At 42.5% G+C, this 22,208-nt stretch overlaps 1 protein-coding gene and 1 long non-coding RNA gene across 2 annotated transcripts; both read left to right on the top strand.

Annotated features, from left to right (window-relative positions):
* Nucleotides 1–427: 427 nt before the first annotated feature.
* LOC122970655 lies at nucleotides 428–9,999 on the top strand. The gene is made up of 3 exons (XR_006399283.1): nucleotides 428–3,352; nucleotides 7,680–7,727; nucleotides 8,008–9,999. It is a non-coding gene; the product is annotated as an uncharacterized LOC122970655 (long non-coding RNA).
* Nucleotides 10,000–15,571: 5,572 nt separating this feature from the next.
* sox9a (SRY-box transcription factor 9a) lies at nucleotides 15,572–18,839 on the top strand. The gene is made up of 3 exons (XM_044338351.1): nucleotides 15,572–16,599; nucleotides 16,839–17,089; nucleotides 17,299–18,839. The coding sequence occupies exons 1-3, from the start codon at nucleotides 16,163–16,165 to the stop codon at nucleotides 18,132–18,134; spliced, it is 1,524 nt and encodes a 507-aa protein (XP_044194286.1). The 5' UTR covers nucleotides 15,572–16,162; the 3' UTR covers nucleotides 18,135–18,839.
* Nucleotides 18,840–22,208: the final 3,369 nt, after the last annotated feature.

Raw genomic sequence — 22,208 nt, 5'->3', positions numbered from 1 at the left:
ACACACCTCTGTTCATAAAGGTATCCATGAGTGTGAACAAGTCCAACACACACTCACTCAGATGCCACACTGCACACACGCTGACACACTGCAGCCCTTTTACCTGTGGGCTCAGCTCTTGCCCCAAGCCCGATCTCAAGTTACCTGTTTTCCTTCGTGTGAGTGTAAAGTGTATTCATATGCTCCTAAGAGGGCTGAGATTGGAAGGAGACTGTTTTGCCAGTGATAAAAATCACTTGGCACCTAGCGAGGAGTCGGCATCACAGCACAGGACAGCACAGCACAGCATATCGCAGCAGAGCGGAGCACAGCACGGCACTGGCACAGCTTCAGTGTACACAGGCAGGAGAGGAGGACAAGCCACACATGGGTCTGAAGCAATATCAGGGCTCTGCTACTTAACCACTGGGTTGATAGGTTTCATACTTTATTTTCAGAGGGAAAAAAGGGTAAACACTGGAAATAAATAGAAAAATACCTTTCCGAAGAAAAACTCTTGTGACTGTTGCAAATTAAGATCAGTCAGTAGCAGCTACTGTAAAGGCTTTCATCATTTATTTGTGATACACTAGTAGTGCAGATAATCCTTCCTTAAATGTTACAGCGGAAATTTTGAATAATATGTTGAAGCACAAAATACAGACCAGATTACCAATCTAGTCTGACACTTATAAACAGAAAACCTTTGAAAACAAAATCTTCATGGGAACTTGGGGATCATCAAACATCAGTGCTGGAAAATCACTGGTACAGTACAGTACAGTACTTGAGTACAAATTTAAGGTACCTGTACTTCAGTATTTCCATGTCACACTACTTAATATAACTACTCCACTGAAATTCAGAGGAAAATATTATACTTTTTCCATTACATTTCTTTGACAGCTATAGTTATAATACTGGCTACTTTGCAAATTAAGATTTTACAAATGAACACATAATGAGCTTATAAAATAGGATGCCTCGTTGTATATTAAATTGCCAAATAGTACATAAAATTCTAAAAAATTTTGCTCCATATCAACCAATTACAACAGTAATATTCTATTCACATAATAATTCAACTCAATACTATAACCCAGTACTTCAGCTTTTGATATTTTACTTACTGTAAGTACATGTGGCTAACAATACTTCTGTACTACTGAATAACCAACATTTTCAATGCAAAACCTTTCTTTGTAAAGGCGAATTTTTACAGTGTGGTATTGCTTCATTTACATAAGTATCTGAATACTTCCTCCACCACTGTGGAAAGTAACCATGTTTACTCAGGTACGGTACAAATCTGAAGTATTTTCCTTGTGTATTCCAATTTTCTGTATTTCAGAGGGAATTATTGTACTTTTTACTCCACTATAATTATTTGAGAGATGTAGTTACTTGTAAGTTTAAGGATTACATTTTTTTTTTTTTTTTGCATAAATGTTACCAGTTTTTAAAATACAGTTCATTTTCCAGATTAAACTACCCAACAAAATGTAAAGTATTTCAAATTAGCTCCGTCTCATCCAGCCACAACAGAAGTTGCTGCTTACATGTCAACACATCTGTAATTATAATCCAATGTATAATGATACTACACTTGGGCAAATATTTCTGTAATTCTAGAACTTTTACTTTTGATACTTAGAGTACATTTTGCTGATAATACTTCTGTACTTTTGCTTAAGTGATATTTATAAGTCAGGACTTTTACTTGTAAAAGTAATTTTACATGGTGGCATCACTCGTACAGTGGAGGAAAAAGTATTCGGGTCCTTTAAGTACAAGTATACAGTAGAAAGCGGAACTTCCACAATTGCTACAACTTGACCCCTTTTTCTCAGATTGTTTTCTCTTCTTCCAGACTTCAAGGGAACCCATTCTGTGTGTCCCACAAAGGGCATTTGTGCGATGAAACCCTGCATGGCCCTGTGTTGTCTTATGGGAAATTGTCTAAGCTTCCTATAAGCCCATATTACCCAGACAGACGTCAAAAGGTTTTGGCTTGTGTTTTTCCTGTGCATTAACACTATGTACAGAACCAAATGAGTTTATTAAAAAGTGCTAATTCCAAGCAAACATCATTGATTGCCAAAATAAAGAGCCTGCGTGCAGGTCTTTGATATGAAACAGTGCTGATATATGTTTGGCTGACACTTGGGTCTACCTCTGTGTAGGTGTATATGTGAACGGTTCTCCTCGCTGCTCGCCCAGTCAGCTGATAGTGAGTGCTTTTCTGCACTGTTTGCATTAGCTTACGCCTAGATTTCCCTATTAGAATCTTAAACTCGAGTTGCATGACAAATATAAGGCGCCACACAATGCCAAGAGTAGGCTAGAGGTGAGGGATTAGTTGCAATAAGCCAACACTTTCGCCTTCTCCTCACACAGGCTCAATGTGTAACGTGTCCTAATGGCAGAGGTAAATTGAATACTTAAGCTCGGCACACATAGGTCTCCATATCTTCACTCACAGCCACCTACATCGCCGCTTTACCTGCCAAACCACACGGCTGAATGAGCCTATGAGATAGACAGAGTGCTCACTGTATGTATGGCCCTCTGCTACTCCACCGCTCACTCACCACAGTGGGTTTTTACTCGAGGAGGGGGTCCCGGTGACAGGGGGCCAGTGTTACCTTTAGCCTTGGCTCATTCGCCGTGAAGGACTCAGGCGTTATTCTATCACGGTTTTATTCGAGCAGGTTTTTCCGCGTCTTTGTCGCTCTCTCCGACTGTTGTTCAGTTTCATTCTTGGTGAAAGCGATACCTCTGTCTTCAACTGGTTCCCCAGAGTGGCAATATTTGAATCCTCAGATGGCCTTGCAGTATCAGTTCCTTCCTGAAACAAGCTGACACTTTCTCCACCCCGTCTCGTTCTCTCTACCTGATGAGAAAGACGTCAGCGGACATTCCTGCATTCCTGGGTGTTAGATGCCGCTTTAATAACAACCCCAGAGACAGAAACATGATCACTTTCAGTGTGTTCCTGTCTCTATTATGCTCAGTCTTCATCCCATTCTTTTTTTTGTCTCCGTCTTTGTTTCTATGTCTGCCTATTCGGTCGTTTTATACCTCTACTATTTTCTCTCGAAACTGAAAGCTGTATAACGCAGCATGGCAGCCTACATGCTGGCATCATAAGCGAAGCTAATCTGGCATCATGATTGCACAGTGTTTACCTGGCACGCTCATCTTCAGCGGTCACGTCCGCCCACCCTCGTCACCCTTGAGTCAACATCCCCATTACTTCCCAACGTCGTCCGGTCTCCATCCAGGGTCCAAGGCCAAGTTCCTCCTGTGGCTCCCCAGAGGCGGGCTCACTGGCCCTGGGTACGGCTGAGCCACGAGGCCAGGGTCAGCAGAGGTAAGAAGGAAGTAACTGGAGATTTTTAATTACGAGCCTCAGTGGTGCGATGAGCAGCTCAACTCGTGGCTCCGAGTTCAAGACGACTGAACAAACCAGAGCTTAGTACGGTTCCAGAGTTTTACAGAGCAGGCTTTAAAGCAGCACTTGGAAAAGTTTTGATGTAAAAATACACCCATCTTTTCTGCCTAAATCACAAATTGAGGCAGCTTAAGAAAAGAGTGTGTCATCCTCTGTAATTAAGACCCTGTGGATTCACCCTATTTGCCTAAATTATGGGTATGGTCACTGGCTCAAAGATCTGCAGGAAATGTGAAATCAAAACTGAACAGCAAACTATAAAATTGTCCCTTAAGCTGCAGCATTCCATGTCCTGTGTCCAGAGAAAGCTGGATGCAACAAACCTTTTCATTATCCCCATTTATTTTTAGGTCAAAGAAATCTGAAGTTTAATAATATTGAGTTACATGATTTCTTCTAGTTTTGAATGTCCTGGTGAGTGATAGCTGGAGAGACTGGTTCTTCAGGTGAGGAACCAAGTTAAATAAAACAGATTTGTTAATCCAGGGTAGCCCTCAGAGTCGTCTTTATAAGCTTTATATCATGTCTCATGTACTGTGCAATCCTGTTGAGGTGCTACACTGCACTGTATCCATGTTTTGTCAAAGCCTATGCATCATATGACATGTCACTATGCTGCGGTAACTGTGCCTTTGCAACTTAAGTCTTATAAATCCACATTAAAACTAGTATTTTTCCTATTTTCTTAATAAATATTCAAAATGGTAAAGAAGGCCTGAATGACACCTTCACGGAAAATACTGCCAGCATTCTAGCTCCCCAATACAACAGCTCTGCCATAAATTCTACATTCCCGAAGTTTATACATTTTCAGTTTTTGTTGACATTGTCAGAAAGGTGATAATTCTATTTTATGTTTATTATTGAGGTCGTATTGGGTGGTGGTGTACTGGAGTGCTTTATATTGAAAAATGTTCCTAATATTTTGCCCCTCATGTATGTTAACGGACTGGACAAAATATTAGGAACACCATGCTCAGATGTGTTACTGTACAATATACTAATGTGGCTTGACAATATTCAAGGATTGCCTGAAGAATGAATGCTGGACCCATTTATTTATGTATAAAGACTCACAATGCTTCCCAGTGTAACACTATAGAAAAAAAGTGATCCCTCACACTGACTGCTTGTTCCTCAGTCACCTTAAATCAAACCGTCCAGCTGATAAAAGCATGACCTCTCACTGCACCTCCTCCTCCAAAGCATTCTGCTCCTTTTTGTGCTCCGTTAGAAGACATTTTGATGGCAGGAAATCAGACTGGGCAATTTCCTATCGCCACATGTAACACTAGATTAGTGGGAAGGGGGGGGCGGGTGTTGGGTGCAGAGGCAAGACAGGTCAGAGAGGGGAGAGTGGCAATGTAGCATTGTAAAGAAAGGTATGACCTGAACGGGAACATAAAACTGGCGCTATGCAAACAGTAGGAAGAAATCCAGGTTAAAGTTATTCTTGAGCCTAAACGGACTGGACTCGGCTGTCGTGTCAGCGGAGGATTTCAGATTGGACATTTTGACTCAGCATTGCAATAACTGCCGCTCTCATTTCCTGCTACATGCAATGCAAAATGACTGATTGCGTGTTCAAGTTTTGTTGGTGGATTATTTAATTCAGAGGTAATTTTAAGTGCATTGGAGTTGGAGAACTACAACCGTTCATCAAGCTACATAACAGAGACACTGCTATAAAATAACATTATGAAGCAGACGGTTTTGAAAGGAAATCCGTAAGGTTTCACTGCTGGTTTCAATGAATATAAGATCTCTATAGGGGATTGCATTTCCTTATGGTGATGGTCACGTCATTTACCCCTTTAAAACCCCACCAGCCATGACCTCACAAACAATTTGAGAAATTCAAATCAAACCTCACAAGCAAATCTTTGGTTTTAAAGGTAAGGTGGAGGTAACAAGTGATTCCTGTCAATGCTCCCATCTGAATCTTATTTGGACCGGGCCTGTGCGCCTCATGGACACAATCACACAGAGCTTTGTGAGATAAACTCCGCTCAGAGAGGCTTAGTTCAGAATTAGATGATTAGGATACTGGAGGAGGCCTTTGACAACACCAAAGCTCATAAGGTGATGAGTCCAGATGTGGCGAATCAGGGCTGAACATGGTACCACAGCTGGATTGTTTTACACACACAATGAAATGCACCCGGTACCACTGGACACACAAGTACTGTACCATTCATGCAAGCATGCATACATTGCTGCAGCATGCTTATTCAAACACACGCTCGCAAATGACGTAATGCTGCGTTCACATTGTTTTGCGGTCGCCAGCACACCACATGTTTATGGCTTTAAACGGAAAAATAAATGGAAGGAGATTGATGATAGTTTACTTTCCCAACTTTTGTCTAGAAGATACCTCAAATATTTACAACATTAGCTAAATGAAAGGCATTCATATGTTTGTGCACCTGCTGTTCTTGTCTCCACTGCCAATGAGTTGACTTCCCATTTTGGAATCTAGAAAAAAAAACCTTGTAAATAAACCCGTTTAAATTTTCTGCGTTGGCTTCCACTTTAAATCATAACAATTGAGGAGGTTTCCAACACTTGTATGTTGCAATTTGCAATCTTGGATTTAGCATTAAGTGTGGGTTTTTTTTTTAAATGGCCACAAAATAGTAACCGTAGGAGGTTGAAACTCCTTAGTGATCTAGCTTTCGAAATATTTCTTTTGGAACAAAAAACACACTTACCTGCACAAATCTGGAGCAAAACCATCAGAAAGATAAGCTCAGAAATGCAAACTCACTTGTGTAACACTACACAATGTCCCAAAATAGATTAAGGAGGTATGAGGGTTGAAGCAAGTCTATGTTCATGTATTTCCTATGTGGTTGTCAGGAATGGATAAAAGACCTCTTAACTGTCATTGTGCGGTGCCACGTATTAAGGAGGAACACAAACTCATACTGTACACCACACCATAATGTCAGAGTGCTGAAATGTGGGTTACAAGGCAGAGAAAAGCCGGATGCTGACTGGTCAGCTCGCAGCGTCTCTACGTGCAGTCTGTGTTATGAAAGCCTGGCGCCGGATGTGTTGGTGTTTCACCGTATTGCAGCGGTTACAGTCATCTTCCTCCGTCTCCCCTGCTTCTGACACTTCACACCATCACTTTACACTTGAGACAGGAAAAGCACATGTTACTGTACAGTACTGTACTTATTTCATGAGTTTCTGCCCCGGCTCTCTTCCCTCTAGGGTCCTCCGCTTAGTGTTGGTGGAACGTTGTGTGTTGACTCATGTCCAAGAGGAGATTTATTTAGTTGAATATCAGATAACTTCAAACAAAACAAGAAAGAGAAAGTACACTGAGTGTATTATGTGAGGCGCACGGGAGAGAATGGACTTATGAACACTATGCAAAGAAGAAGCCACTGTACATTTCACAATTTATCTACTGTATATGTTTATGCTCTGTATCTATATGCCCAAAGAGATTGCTCTCTACCTGTCCTTGAGTATGACACATTTTCTAGAATATCAGTATGATAAGAAAAAGAGAATAAGGCAGATTACTGCACAGCACCAAGAAAATTATACTTAATTCCAGTATATAACTTGATTGTATGTAAAAGAATTTTAGCCACACATCAGTCCTCAGTGAAATGTCTTCACAAATATTGGATGGATTACTAAGGAAATATGTATAGATGTTCATATTCCCCACAGGATGAATTGTAATAACAATTTCCTTTTGTCCAATACTTAAGTTTATAACTAATTAACTTCAGAAATGAGGACTAAGCTAAGATGATGAACATGGTCAACACAACACCTGCTTTAAGATGCTGACATTCAGTTCAAAGCACTGCTGTGCCTAAGTGCAGCCTCACAGAGCCACTAGCATGGCTATAGACTATTTTAAGTGACACACACTGATGCCACACACAGCACATCATACAGACAGAAGTAGGAGTAACTAAGGCACAGGAGCTGGGATGTGTCAATCCCAGAGGGAATGAGATAAAGGCTGCATTCACACCTGGTAGTAACATGCAATCTGTATCTGGATAATTACATCCTATCTGAAGGCTTTTGCATTTATACCTGGTAATAATAAGCATTCTCATTATCTTTATTCTGCCCACATAGTGATCGCAGACTTGTCAACAAACATGTTGCATCCCTGATCAAGGGAAGCAATGCTGTGGATGGGTGACATTCTTTTTTTTTGGTGAGGGATGATTTGCTAACTATTTTTACTTTTTGTGGCTCTCTCCAGGCAGCTGGAGCAGGCAGGAAGAGGTGGAGTAAAGTGACTTTCAACTAGGTGGGCGGACTTTTTTTCTGGAGCATGCGGTCACGCCGCACAGATTACATTTACACCTGGCTGAGATCTGATCAGACCACCTCCAGATGTGGTCTGATTGACGAGTTTACATCTGATCACAATGCGTGCGTTCGTACCTTTTGCCTTATCCTGATAAGATATCCAGACACAGATCTCATGTTAATGCCAGGTGTGAATAAATTAGTTTCTTAGAAGTGTGCTTTGTTATTAGAAGGCTCGTTTGTAGAGCAAAAGCGGCTTTAATTATTTGTCATTTTAGTCCCCCCCCAGTCCCATAAAGGTGGTCTTTTAATCCGGATGGTTGTGGTCAAAAGCAGGATGGAGGTTGAGTGGTGGGACCAATGCGAGCCAGCCAAAGCAGTGAGATATCATCACCGTTTCATTAACTAGATCTCTCTGTGTCTGAGCAGAGTGACTGTGCAGGAAGAACGCAGGTTTCCTGCAGCAGCAGGAGCTGGAGGAATAACAGCAGTGACAAGTCAAATATGAGGAAGCTGGTCAGAATGCTGGCCAAGTAATAATTACATTTTGATTAGGTAATAATGTTAAATAATATTATTATGGTCTGTCCTGTAAGTAGCATGAATAGTTGAAGAGCAAACAAAAACATTAAATAACTTGAAGTTGCATATTGAAACTATGATATTGACTTGGTGACTGACTGGCTGTTTTTTATTTCATGTATTTTCAAAAGGAGTTAGTCAAAAACAAAAGTTGATATGTGAGCACACACACACACACACACACACACACACACACACACACACACTCACACATACGCACCATTTGTAATGTGATAATACCACCACTGCCAGTTGGTTAAGAAACTGCTGACTTGTAGTTTAAACAACCCTAATACCAGACAAGAACGTTGGGCGTTGAAATTTGGACGGATTGTGCAAAACCTTGGATTACATTCACTGACAACTTTTTTTTAAATGTGCAATGCCATGGCAACTACAGCCCACTTCATTTTAGGGAGAGATAGTTGTTATATCAAGCAAAGTATGTAGTAGTTTCAAAGTAGTTTCACTCCTATAAGACTCACAATGGACAGTTGTTGTTTTTTTTTAAGTATAAAAATCGATGCAGTAGAAGCAGTGATGTTGTCTTTTTTGTATTCAATGCATTCTTCTGTCTTATCAAAACCTGGTGTCTGCATTACCCAAAATGCAACTGAACCACTGACAGTTCGGTTCAGAGATCCAGGTGTGTTATGCTAGTAGTGGATAATGTAGCCTGGAACCGCTAGCGTCCAGCAGAGATGAACAGTGGGCTACAGAGGTTTGGTGACCTCACTTCTTTCTAACTTCACACCCTCAGATTTTTTTTTTTTAAATCATTTTCAAATTTGTAATCTTCAGCCCCGACTGACACTGACGTCACTTGACACAATTTATCAGATTTCACACAGCTCTCTCTCTCTCTCTCTCTCTCTCTCTATGGAGACACAACAGGCTTTATTCAACTTGTTCTTCATATATACAGTAGTTCTCCCAAACACCTGTATGCAGACTTTAATGTGTAAAATCAGTAGAGTTCTGCTTTAAGGTATTGTTAGGCTTAGGCAACTAAAACACGTGGTTAAGATTAGGAGAATATCATGCTCACTGCTCATAAAAAGGCAAAAGTTAATTGCAGGTCTGTTGCTGCGATGTCCTGCACTTGCAACACAAACATCCACCACACCAACACTCCACTTCTTGCCTCACTATATAAAAAGGCAAACACTACTTCCTTGGATGTAAATTGTGTGAAGTTACCGATATGTTCAAATCAAATCCAGGGAAGATGGGATGAATCTATTGATTGTAATGATGTATTGACTTTACTGCACTTTAAATACTCCCCGTGCTCTTAAATCGTCTCGTTCACTGTCTAGTTTAAACTGTTGCATGCTGTGCTGCTGCTCTCATTCATTCGAGTCTCTGGGAGCGACGATCAATCAGGATACATTTTAATGGGAACGTTTTCAAAAAGGGAATTTGGCTCGGATTTGTGAAAACAAATGCACATGAATTATTTTTAAAACAGTCTCCAAAAGTACATTCTTCCATGTAATTCACTTTTTGATGAGGAATCTTCTCTGGTTGGAAAGAGATGTGCAGATGCTTTCACCTGCCATCCAATAAAGCTCACAAGCACATCAAATCCTCGCGCACTGCAAGGCACCAATTACCATCAACCATAACCGTAGAGACGGAGAGGAAATCGAGCGCCGCTGGCCGCGAGACAAGCAGTGTCGCTGTTACAAAAGAGACAGAACCAAAAACACACCGAGGAATAATTTTAGACGGCGTCTCCCCCCCCCCTCCCTCCCTCCCTCCCTCACCCACCACCCCATCCTGCCTCCTGCACAATTCAATAAGCTGTAAAAATGTGCTGCGTTATGGTTGGACGTCCTCCGTCGCCGAGAGTAGCGTTTCGCTGCGTCAGAGCTTTTACGCTCTCAAATCTCCGCCCGAATCATGGGTGCTGCTCTCTGTCCAGGGAAGGAGGGAGTTTTCCAGTGGCACGAGCCACCCGCTGACAACTGCCATTCTCCCCCCCCCCAACCCCCCCACACCCCACCACCACCCACCCCCAGAAAAACCACCCCCTCACACACACACACACACACACACGTCCTCCCTCGCTTAAACCCAAACAACTGCTCAGCATTAAGGTGTGGATCTGTCATTAGTTAGCTTGGCCTGGCTGGGTGAGACCGTTGTTATTGTTAAAGCGAGGGCTGTTTGCACAAGCCATATCTTCGGAGGGAAATGGTACTCCTCTGCGGCTTTCTCGACTCAGCCTGAGTGGATTGGGTTTCCTCTCGCTTTTCCAACCTCTCATGCAGCGCGCTATGATCAGCTAATGTACATATTTTAATCAGCAACATCTCTGGCTGCTGGGAAATGTGACCATAAATGTGATCAGGTCTGTTTCCTACAGGTTTTTTGGGGGGGGAAGAGAGTCGACTCGCTAACTTTTGGGGGTATCTAGGATGATTTTCAGCTTCAGGTTTTTGCTTAGCTCATGTCATTTGAAAGCAAAAAAAAAAAATGGAGGGAAGCTGAATCTCAGAGTGAAATAGAAATACACATTAAGCAGCGGGGATTTGGTCAGTGATGGATGGTAGATAGAGCGATCCTCCTCAGGAGTTGCCTGGGTCTTTACTAAGTGTTGTTTAAACAGCACGAGGAGCAGAATGACGTTCGGTCAACAGACACCCGGTGCTCAGACGCTCAGATCACAGTGGAATAGCCACACACAAGCTCGAGGCGGCTATTAATCACTCAAGCCTTTCTCAGAATGGCACCTCACACCTACCTGAAGGCTGCAGGCACCAAGAGATGAGATGTTTCCCTCAAATTCTCTCCATTTCTTCAGTGTTTGGATACTTTTGATCCTCCCCATTCCTCCTGCTTTCTACTGCTACAGCAGATTACATAAGGGCAATATGTGGCATTTCAACATCAATAACTCATGACAGCATTAACTGAGGTGCTATAAATACCATGAATAAACACAAGCAGCACCAAGAAGATTGGCATCCTTTAAAAGGCTAGTCCAGTTCTACAAAGTTAGGTGAATTGCTAGTGACATGAAAAAGAATTTCCAAGTTCCAAAATATTGCATCCTACATGGAAAACTCCATCAAGAGTCTATCTTTTGACTGTCAAATACTCAGCACCTGTAGGTTTGAAAAGTGGCTGTGAAAATATTTTAGCTCGTTCCTTTATGGACAACGGTAGCTTGGATTCACTGCAGTTACAACATTTAGATGCTGATGATGATCTAGCAAACAAGTCACAGCAAAAAAAATAAAAAAAATGTAGAGATGACAATAAAAATGTTGAAAATCTTTTCATCTGTATGTTCAGTATGTTCCAAACAGTCCTCATTTACAAATAAATTGCTAAAGATGCTACTTCCGGCTGAGTTTTGGAGCTATGAGGAGTTGATAGTGTAACACAGAATTAGCTTAGAGTTTTGGAAAACACAGATCAAGGGTGAAGAAGTGGAATATACTACTGTAGGAGTGGTTTTAGAAATTTGTATGAACATTTTCTTTTTGTTTGTTTGTTTGTTTATTATTGCCTTTTTGCTGTGCCTCTGGTTCACTGTTGGAGGCATCTGTAACTACTATGAATCCGAGCTGACTACAGCTTCCATCCTCCACAAAAGAACAAGGTACAAACCTTTCAGAGCCACTGTCTAAACCTGCAGATGCTGAGCGCTTGATACTCAAATAGGAAGATTTTTGCTTGAGTATTTCTTTAAGGTTTGATAAAGGTTGACAGACAAAAAAAAAATCCCTGTCAACACATTTAGTATCTACAATAAAACTATAGACACAGAGCCAAAGCAGAAAATAAACTTTTCTTGTAGGAGATATATTGGCTTGTCAAACTCAGGTGTTACTAATAACATTAATAAAGGAGGTGTTCCGTCCAGGGAACTGCCACTGGAACATCTTACTGGCACATGAAAATAGAACAGAACCATCATTAATGATATTTGCAACACCTGTGCATTTCCTGCTGTGACAAGTCAACATGTCTGCAGTGAGAAAGGCCTACAGTATCCTCTCTGTGATGGGAAACAACAGGAGGTAGTGCTTCTTTGACAGATGCAACCCACTGACCTCACAATACTCTCACTGGTTTGGATTGATAATGTAGCGATTAAAATCGTGCATGTTGTGCATTTAATAAAAGAAATCTGGACACACGTTTCTCACTCTTATGGGTGTGAGGTGTAGAAAAATGTCAAGCGGGCCTGATGGGACTCCCCAAAGAAAAGCAGACAGAGTTTAGCAGTTGACTCCCACTGTTTGTTCAGATTTTTACGCTGTAGCTCCAAGTCAAGATGAGAAGTTTCCCAAGACATCGCCCCGCCTGCCTGCCTGCCCGCCCGCCCGCCTGCCTGCCTTCGGTCATCCACCGCTGCCTAAAAGACCACAGAATGGACGACCCTTTCATACTGCAACAGCTTTGAAACCACGAACAGATCTCCTGAAAACTGTGCTGTTAAGAGCTGAAGCTTGTTCGATTGAAATCGGTAAAAAGCGGTCGATTCAAGGGAGACAAACGCATGCGTTTGTGAGAGTTAAGAGATCTGAAACTCAATTTTCACTTTGGAGAGTTGACAAAACTGAAGTTGTCGTCTAACAGAATCTTTTTTTAGGAGTCTAACTTGCCTGTGTGACATGCGGAGGAGGAGGGGGAGTGTATTCACGTGTTCAACCATATGTTGGTGTTAGATTTGGGTTGTTTTTTTTTTGTGCAGTTTTTACTTTTTTGACAAGATGTCACGTGGGTGTGGAGGTCATACTATATGTGCTCTATGTGTTATGTGCTATGTATGTGTGTGTATGTGTGTGTTTGAGGTATGTAGATCTGCCAGGTCACAGCTTACTGCCGCTGTACAAGAAAGGCTTCACCCAGTCTTTAGTTTTCTACATATACGTAGTTATCTTTGTCACTAATTGTCTGTTTTTCTTATTATTGCCAACCTTCTCTTGCCTTTCTGTCTCTCTTTCCCTCCTTCGGGTTCACACTTCTGACTCTCCTCCTTGTCCCCTCCTCCTCCTCCTCCTCCTCACCATCCTCTCCCTCCTTCTTCCTCTCGCTTTTCTTCTTTTGCAAAACCTCCATTAGCCGTATTTACTCTGTCAATAGCAACACCACGTTTTCCACCCCTTCGCCGCAGCTCTCTGTGACTCAATGCGTTCACGCCTCTGTTGCTCTACAAGCAAACACGGTCGTGTTCTGGCGGGCCTGTGTAACAGCACGCAACGCAACACGCGACCGCAGCGTCGTCCCACGAGCTATTAACGCAGAGCCAAACTGCTCCCTTCTATTTGTGTTCAAAGTGAGTATCTTAAATAAGCATGTCTCGTGTAAATAAACCCACGGGGGGAACGAAGGAGTCGGCGATGTTAGGCTTTAGTGTTTTGGAACCACAGGCCTAATTGGTCAGGGAGAGAAAGAATTACTGAGTGATTCAGAGTTTGAGCAGTCGCAGTGAATGCAAACAAGCAACATGGCACACATTACCGCATCCAAAAGACACTTGTATTCTCTCTCTTACACAGACGCATAGGAGCAGAGAAGAAAAAAAGTGTGTTAAAAATAAAAAGGCAGCCGGTGTCTGTATGTGCAGCTACGGAACAAGCAGCCGCACTGAAATTAGCTCTACCTGACATCTGTGAGCTATTAAAAGCGACTTCAGGTAGCACATGTTGTCCACATTAGCCTGAACTGAGATTTACATTTCCACATCTCCACAAAGCATAATAAACAATCAAAAGGGGGGGCGCGCGCAGGCAGGTTACCATCAGCGACCACGGCAGAGCGCTCGGTATTACGCTGATTGGAGAGCGGTGCTGTGTTTGGCTGAGGGGAAAGGACAAAGAGAGTGTGTTTAAAAAGGCAAAATGACTTGTAGATGATGCACATTAATACAGCTGTCAGTGGCGGGATGCACGTTCGCTCGTGTGTTTGTGCAGTTTTGAGGTCGTTTTGCTTGAGTTTTTCTGTTTTCTGCAACTTTCTACTCCTGCTCCACTACATTTCAGAGGGAAATATTGTTGTTTTGACAATGTTTATGATGTATATTTATAAGTTAGGCTCACTAGTTACTTTGCAAATTAAGATTTTCCAGTCAAAACATGAAATATGATGTATTGTTACAGATTAAACCACATTTAAAAAAGGTCAAATTGGCTCGACCTTGACTTAACCAGCTACAACTTTAAAATGCTCCTAACACATTTATGCATCAGTGATAATAATAATAATCCAGTACTGTAATATACAATAATGGAACTCTGGAAGGGTTATTCTGCTGCATAAAAGTACTTTGACTTTTTTAAAGTACATTATAGTTGAGATTTTGTATGAGATTTTGCTTGCAGTGGAGTGTTTTTACATTCCTGTATTGCTACTTTTGCTTAAGTAAATAATCTACTTCCTCTAGCAGTGACAGACAAAAAAATAAATAAAAAAAAAAAAATCAACCAAAAAAATGTGAGGTGTTCCTTTCCAAAAACGATGTGTGCAAAAAGTAGAAACATGAAAAGTCAGAACACCCTGGTTGAAAAACTGCGTGTTAACAGGCGAGATGAGCTAATATCACAGACATATGGGGAATTCAATTTCAAATATCTGTATATTTCCAGAATGGATATAAAGTTATAAAACTGTAACAGAACTCTTGAAATGTTCTCATTTTTATGAGGAACATTTGGTAACAAAATGAGGCCAGCGTGGAAGTTGAGCAGTCAGCAAAATGAACAGAATCCGCCATTCACTGGATTATTGCCCTGTTGTTGGAAATGAGAAGAGCGATACAAATCAGAAGCTGAGCTTTGACAGCAACATGTTGCCCTGCAGCAGCCTGCTGGAGCGCCTTCTCCCTCCTCCTCCTCCTCCTCCTCCTCCTCCTGCTGCTGCTGCTGCTGTCAGGGAGGGGAGTTTAGCGGGTTCCTAGACTGCTGTCTCCCCCTATTGACGAGATGATATAACTGTAAGTATGGGACTAGTGCGGTGAAAGACGTTTGGAAACACATGAAAATGTTTTAAAAGTGGGAATATGAAGCGTCTGTAGCTGTTTATGATGCATTCATGTCATAAATTACTTTGTTTTATTGATCATCTTTCATGTGATTTGATCTTTTACTTGCAGCATCCTTTTTTATGAATTTATTTCTCTGTCAGTGTTTTTCCTTCACAGCAAAAACAATCACTTTTTTAATCACTTAAATATTCCATGTATGATTTTATTGTGAAAAAAAATCTATAGGAAAAATATCCAGAGAGAAAAAGTGTCTGTATATGTATATATATGTGTATGTGTGTGTGTGTGTGTGTTGGTGTGTGTGCTGTGCTGGTAAGCAGAAGAGAAAAAAAAACGGGATCAAATTCCTGTACTTTGGCGTCACATGCTCTCGGCCAATCAGATCCGGGCTTTCCTGTGCGGCATGGTAACGCTCTTATAAAGCCAGCATGCAAAACGTTTGCAGTTCAAAGCACTCACGCGTTCTGGGGATTGTACTTGGAGACTAGAAAGGAGCACTTTACCGTTTTCATCCCACAGAGTTGAAAGCAAATTCTGACCAGCTGGTGTGTGTGTGTGTGTGTTTTTTTTTTTTTTTTGCTCTTTCAAGTACGGACCCGTTTGCAGATTACTCATTCTCCTATATGTGCCCATGCTGCAGAGACACTCTCCAAACTCAAGTTTTACGCACGGCGCCGGAGCAAAAGAGGATCAGCTGCGGTTTTTTCTGCGCACTTCTCTAAGTTGAAAGACTTTGATCAAACTCATTCTGGCAAAGTAAAGTCGCTTTTAGAGGCATTTTCCTCTCGCGAGAAAGCAGAGATAACTCCACCGTTTCACGCGTAATTTGGTACCAAACAGTTTTTCGTATGAATCTCCTCGACCCTTACCTGAAGATGTCGGAGGAACAAGACAAGTGTCTCTCTGATGCCCCGAGCCCGAGCATGTCCGAGGACTCCGCGGGCTCTCCGTGCCCGTCCGGTTCGGGTTCCGACACCGAGAACACCCGGCCGTCTGAGAACGGGCTGCTCAGAGCGGACGGAACCCTGGGCGACTTCAAGAAGGACGAGGAGGATAAGTTTCCCGCTTGCATCCGCGACGCTGTGTCCCAGGTGCTTAAGGGCTACGACTGGACCCTCGTGCCTATGCCGGTGCGCGTTAACGGATCTACCAAGAACAAGCCTCACGTAAAGAGACCGATGAATGCCTTTATGGTGTGGGCTCAGGCTGCGCGGAGGAAGCTGGCGGATCAGTACCCGCACCTGCATAACGCGGAGCTCAGCAAAACTCTGGGGAAACTCTGGAGGTAAGTGTGATTACGCTTCTTTTTCAGGTTTTACGCACGGATTTACGATGCGATGTGTATGAAATATTCATTAGACCTCCTATGTGTCTCAAATGTGCACTTATTCTACCCCTGTAAACGCTTACATTGTATGATTTTAATTATTTAAACATTTTATTTCGCTTTTTTTTGTTTTGGAATAGTATATTTTAAAGTAGAAAAGTTTTTAAAGTACATTTATCGTCCTTTTTTACGCACAGACTTCTCAATGAAGGCGAGAAGCGGCCGTTTGTGGAGGAGGCTGAGCGGCTCCGGGTGCAGCATAAGAAGGATCACCCGGACTACAAATACCAACCCCGGCGGAGAAAGTCTGTGAAGAACGGACAGAGCGAGGTGGAGGACGGCAGCGAGCAGACGCACATATCCCCTAATGCCATCTTCAAAGCTCTCCAGCAGGCGGACTCTCCTGCCTCCAGCATGGGAGAGGTGCACTCTCCGGGTGAGCACTCAGGTGAGCAGACAGAAAATATGTTTATTTCAGTCTCCTCTGTTGGTTCCACATTTCACTCGCTGTTTGTTTTAATGCCTGTTTTGACTCCTTTTTATCTATGTAGTTCATTCAAAAACGTTTTAAATGTTCTGCTGGTTTGTTTTAAAAGTACATAACAGAAAAAAAAAAGCACGTAATCTAATCTGACTCATCCTGTTTTCATCTTCCAGGCTCCCAAGGGCCCCCCACCCCTCCCACCACCCCAAAGACTGATGTCAGCTCAGGCAAGATGGACCTTAAGCGTGAAGGAGGTCTCCGCTCTCTCGCCGACGGCCCCGGCGGGCGCCAGCTCAACATCGACTTCCGCGACGTGGACATCGGCGAGCTGAGCAGCGATGTCATCTCCCACATCGAGACCTTCGATGTCAATGAGTTCGACCAGTACCTCCCGCCTAACGGTCACCCGGGTTCTGCAGGCGGCCCTGGCAACACCACAGCTGTCACCTACACCGGCAGCTACAGCATCAGCAGCGGTGCACCGGTCAGCCCGCAGGCAGGAGGCGCTGCTGCCTGGATGGCTAAAAGCCAGAGCCAGCAGGGACAACAACAGCAGCAGCAGCAGCAACAGCAGCAGCACACTCTGACCACCCTGGGGAGCAGCAGCAGCTCAGAGGCGGGTCAGGCCCAGCACAGGACCCAGATCAAGACGGAGCAGCTGAGCCCGAGCCACTTCAGCGAGCAGCAGGGCTCCCCTCAGCACGTCGCCTACAGCCCGTTCAACCTGCAGCACTACAGCCCCTCCTCCTACCCAGCCATCTCCAGAGCGCAGCAGTACGAATACTCCGACCACCAGGGGGGCACAGCAGCAGCAGCCGCCTCCTACTACAGCCACGCGGGGGCGGGGCAGGGCTCAGGGCTGTACTCGACTTTCAGCTACATGAGCAGCCCCAGCCAGAGGCCCATGTACACGCCCATCGCCGACAACACAGGGGTGCCCTCCATCCCCCAGAGCAGCCCACAGCACTGGGAGCAGGCGCCAGTTTACACCCAGCTCACCAGACCCTGAGCCGCCCTCACCCCCCACCCCACCCCACCCCACCTCTCCCCCCTCCCCGCAGACTTAGAGACAACAAAACACAATGACATGTACAGCCACATGCATACACACACACACACACACATACACACACTCCAAAAACACTTTACTTCAAGGAGACTTCTTCCTCCAGAGCTGCTCCCTGAATCAGACACTTGAATTCCAAGAAGAGGAGAGCTGGACTTGTGATTGGCTCACGTCGTGCCTTGCTATTGTATCATGATAGAAACTATATATATATTTTTAGAGAGATGAAAAGACTTAAGAAAATCCTCTGTGAGGACTTATGATTGTTGATATTTCAGTAGGTACTGTGTATGTTTCTTTGTTGTTGTTTATTTTCTTCATACGCTGGCAGTTTGTAACCCATGGGGGTGGGTGGGGTGGGGGGTGGGGGGGGGGGGTTTGGGGTAATTATTTGTACCTGTAGATATAAAATTAAAAGCTTTATATTTTAACCAGTTAAGCAACTAACCACTCATTGGTAGTTCCGTATCTGGTTCTCTCTCTCTGTTCTATTTCATGCAAGGATTTCTGTTTGTTTGTTCTTTTACTCTTTTCTGTGCCATTCAGCAAGTATGGTTTGTATTTAAGCTGTTATGCTGTTGATTAGTTTTTTTTTTTTGTTTTTTTTTTTCCAAATTATGTGTCATGATCATTGGAAAAGTTATTAGGCAATACAGAGAAAGAGAGACTTGGTTTCACAATGCTGTGTTGAGGGAGGGAGGGAGACTGCAGCCCTTTCCACCATCCGTGCCTTGGATTTTACATTTTCTCTTAACTTTTTTGTATGTGTGTCTGTGCGTGCGTGTGTGCATGTTTGTGTGTGTGTGTGTGTTTGTGTGCGTGCAACGGCCACAGCTGAGATTACACTTACCGTCCAACAGCGTGTGTTTGACAGCTACAGGAAGTCACCTTTGACCCCCTCGGGTGTCCCCCTGCAGTCTCCCACCGTCCTGGCGTTCCCAACACACTCCCTCCACCGTCCCCTCGGTCAAATCCAGTTTTAAAACTTTATTTATTAGCTTTAATTTTATTTCAAAGTAATTATTTTGCATACTATTCTTATAACTAATGAATTGTCCTCTTTACAGTGTAGACGGCATATAAATTCCCTGTTGTTGTTTTTTTTTTAATTTTTTGTTTTTAATTTTCAACCCAGGGGGTACTTAGACAAAACGGTACATGCTGTAATCTTTTTTTTTTTTTTTTTTTTTTAATTTATCTTATCTAAAATGTCTATTTTAAGTATGTATTTGCCTTTTTCTGAGGGTCAGGGGGGACTATCTAATGAAATGTGTATGGATTATTTGTTATTTGTGAATTTCCTTTTAAGTTTGACTTTAAACTAAGGCTGAAAGAACTGGAATATGTTATCTCAGTTACAAGGTTTTTACAGTTTTTCCTGTTTGTTTTTTTTTTTCGTGCGATCGCCAGAGGGACCGTCCATCCTTTCTGCTCTGCAAGCTCCATTTCCTTCTCTCTCAATATCAAAGAACTGATGTTTCCAATAGTCTTTTTTTTTCCCCCTTCTACTGCGATCTTGCCATGTATTTGTACTGTCTTTAAAGAATCTTTTGTATATGTATTTGCAATAAAAAAGAAAACGCTATTAAAAAAAAAAAAAAAAAAAGAAGGAAAAGTTTGTCATTCATATCGAAACTTCGGATACGCTCAGTTACGCAATCAATAACACATCACACCGGACCACCTTCTAACAGATTATTTTTTCACATGCCGGAGTGAGTGAAAGGGTTAAGAGACGAGTGCCAAGAAACAGGACTAGTGTTTGTTTTCCCAGAAGACTTGTTTTTTTTCCCCCTGCTTTTATTTTCTTCCTCCCTCTCTCCCGTCAGCTGGTACCAGCAGGGGGTTGTGAGGCTCTGGGGGACCTGCAGAGGGAGGGGGGGGGGGGCACATGATGTAGTGAGTGCGTTAAAACTACTGAAAATACTTCGAATTTATTTCAATGGCTGATTCTTGGGAGAGCAAGAAAAGTGGGGTGCACAGGTCCTGCTTAAAATAAATCCCAGTAGGGGGGCAGAGATTCATAGAAGGACTGTAAAATCATGCACTTTCATATGACGGATGTCCTCAGAAAACCTCATAAGTTCTCTGTTTTAGCTACAGATACTCTGGTACAAACTCATAACTCAGAAGGCACAATGGTCAAGTCTGTATTAGTTTCTGAAGGCTGACATTTGAGATACAAAGTACACAGTGTGGGTGGATGCCATTACAATATTACATAAGCACAATCTAATGCAACACAGTGCAATAGCCAATCAATAATTATCAGCTTTGTAGAGCTTTTACTGAGGATTGTTTTTTCAGATTGTGACAGAGCCACCTCCTCCTCTCAGACACTTTGTCCAATCAAAATCAAAGAAAGGACATGGTGGCTTCTTAGAACTTAACACATCCAAAATCCCATCAAAAAGACAAAAACCAACAATGCTTTAAGTCTGTCTCTCATACTTTCCGACTTACCTACCCCGTCAGTGGCTCTCAGCCCCGGGCTCATTGGCTGCTATCGAAACTGGTCACAAATACACAGTTTTATTTTTAACAGCTGGGCTCTGTAGTTTTCAAGTAACATTACTCAAAGAGGAGGAAATCATGGATTTGTTGGGGACTAAATTCTCAGCAGGAAAGTATGTGCGTGACTCCAGATAAACTACAGTGTCTGTGTCCATGGCGTCCATCGCCGCCACCGGTGCAACAGTGTGGCTCCCTGATGTGTTTTTAATGGTTTTTGGACAAAGAGGGATCAGCGATATCAGGCTATGGATACACAGACAAGTTAGTTGGATCAATTCATTATTGATTTTAGTATTTTCATTGGATTTGTTGACCGTCAGAGAAATGTATAAATATAATAAATATCTCCAACTTATCTTTGAAGTAAATACCTACATAATGGTGGCAATTTGAAACTTTATTGAGTCTTGTACAGTATGTGTCTTCTCTCCTTGAATAAAACATTATTTCAATCTTGCTTATAGGCTACAAATGCTTAAATTCAGATAGATAAAGATGTCATCATGTCATGCTGTTACATCATACCTTTAAAATGCACTGTTTGATAGTTTCCATAGCGTTGCTCTCCAAAGAAAACCACCAATCTCCAAACTGAGTGATTTTGAATATTTCTGATAAACTGGAGGATGAAGAAAAATCCTCTTTTTTCTGATGCTAAACACACCGTTCAAAAAACCCACTGGATCTGCATGAGTCACCAAACCCGGCTGTTTTTTGTTCTGTAGCTCATGAATAGTTGACATTTTGGAGATCCATGCTTTTCTTTGGATAGCGACAATAGGTGCGCCAGGTTCGAAGAATGGATGATGTCTGTTGTACAGATGTAAATGAGTGATTTTGGGCTTCATAAATAGATTTGATTTTATTGCTGGACAACACAGTAGGTATAATATTCTTGGGTGGAAAGCGTACATGTGTAACTTTTTCTTTATTATTTTCATGTTTGAGCTTCTGCACAACAAACCCTGGACTTTACATGATAGTGACAACGGTGCTGCTTAACAAATGCTGAATGTGGGGAAATTTCGGAACATTGTACGATTTACCCGTTACGGAACAGTGGATTTGTTCTTGGTGTCCCTTCAAACAGAACGAGAACTATCACAACTAATTACGGCAAATAAAACACAAAAACAGCAGCAGCAGCCATTGAAGTCCCTTTACTTCTTTTTTTTTTTTCCCCAGTTGTATCTTACTAGTTTTCTGAGGTATCAGATATTGAATATATGAGTGGGTACAAGCTACTTGAACAGCAGACCCCTCCTCTCTAGTCTTTAGAGCTGGCATGTGACAAAGGTCAAGGCAGGGAAACACAGTGATGTCACGCTGCCGGGGGACCAAACACCATTTTCCTATGCTGTGGATTATGTGTTAGGCGACACAATATTTTCATACTCATTGGAGGCAGCTCATTTACAGGGCTGAGGAGCCCAACAGTTGAGACGGAGATGTAGCCAAGACTCACTTCGTACTGCATGACTGCTGATGAACTGCTGACTTACA

This window comes from Thunnus albacares, chromosome 20, assembly GCF_914725855.1.
Source record: "Thunnus albacares chromosome 20, fThuAlb1.1, whole genome shotgun sequence".
Classification (NCBI taxonomy): domain Eukaryota; kingdom Metazoa; phylum Chordata; class Actinopteri; order Scombriformes; family Scombridae; genus Thunnus; species Thunnus albacares.
This window is presented reverse-complemented; position numbering and strand designations above follow the sequence as displayed.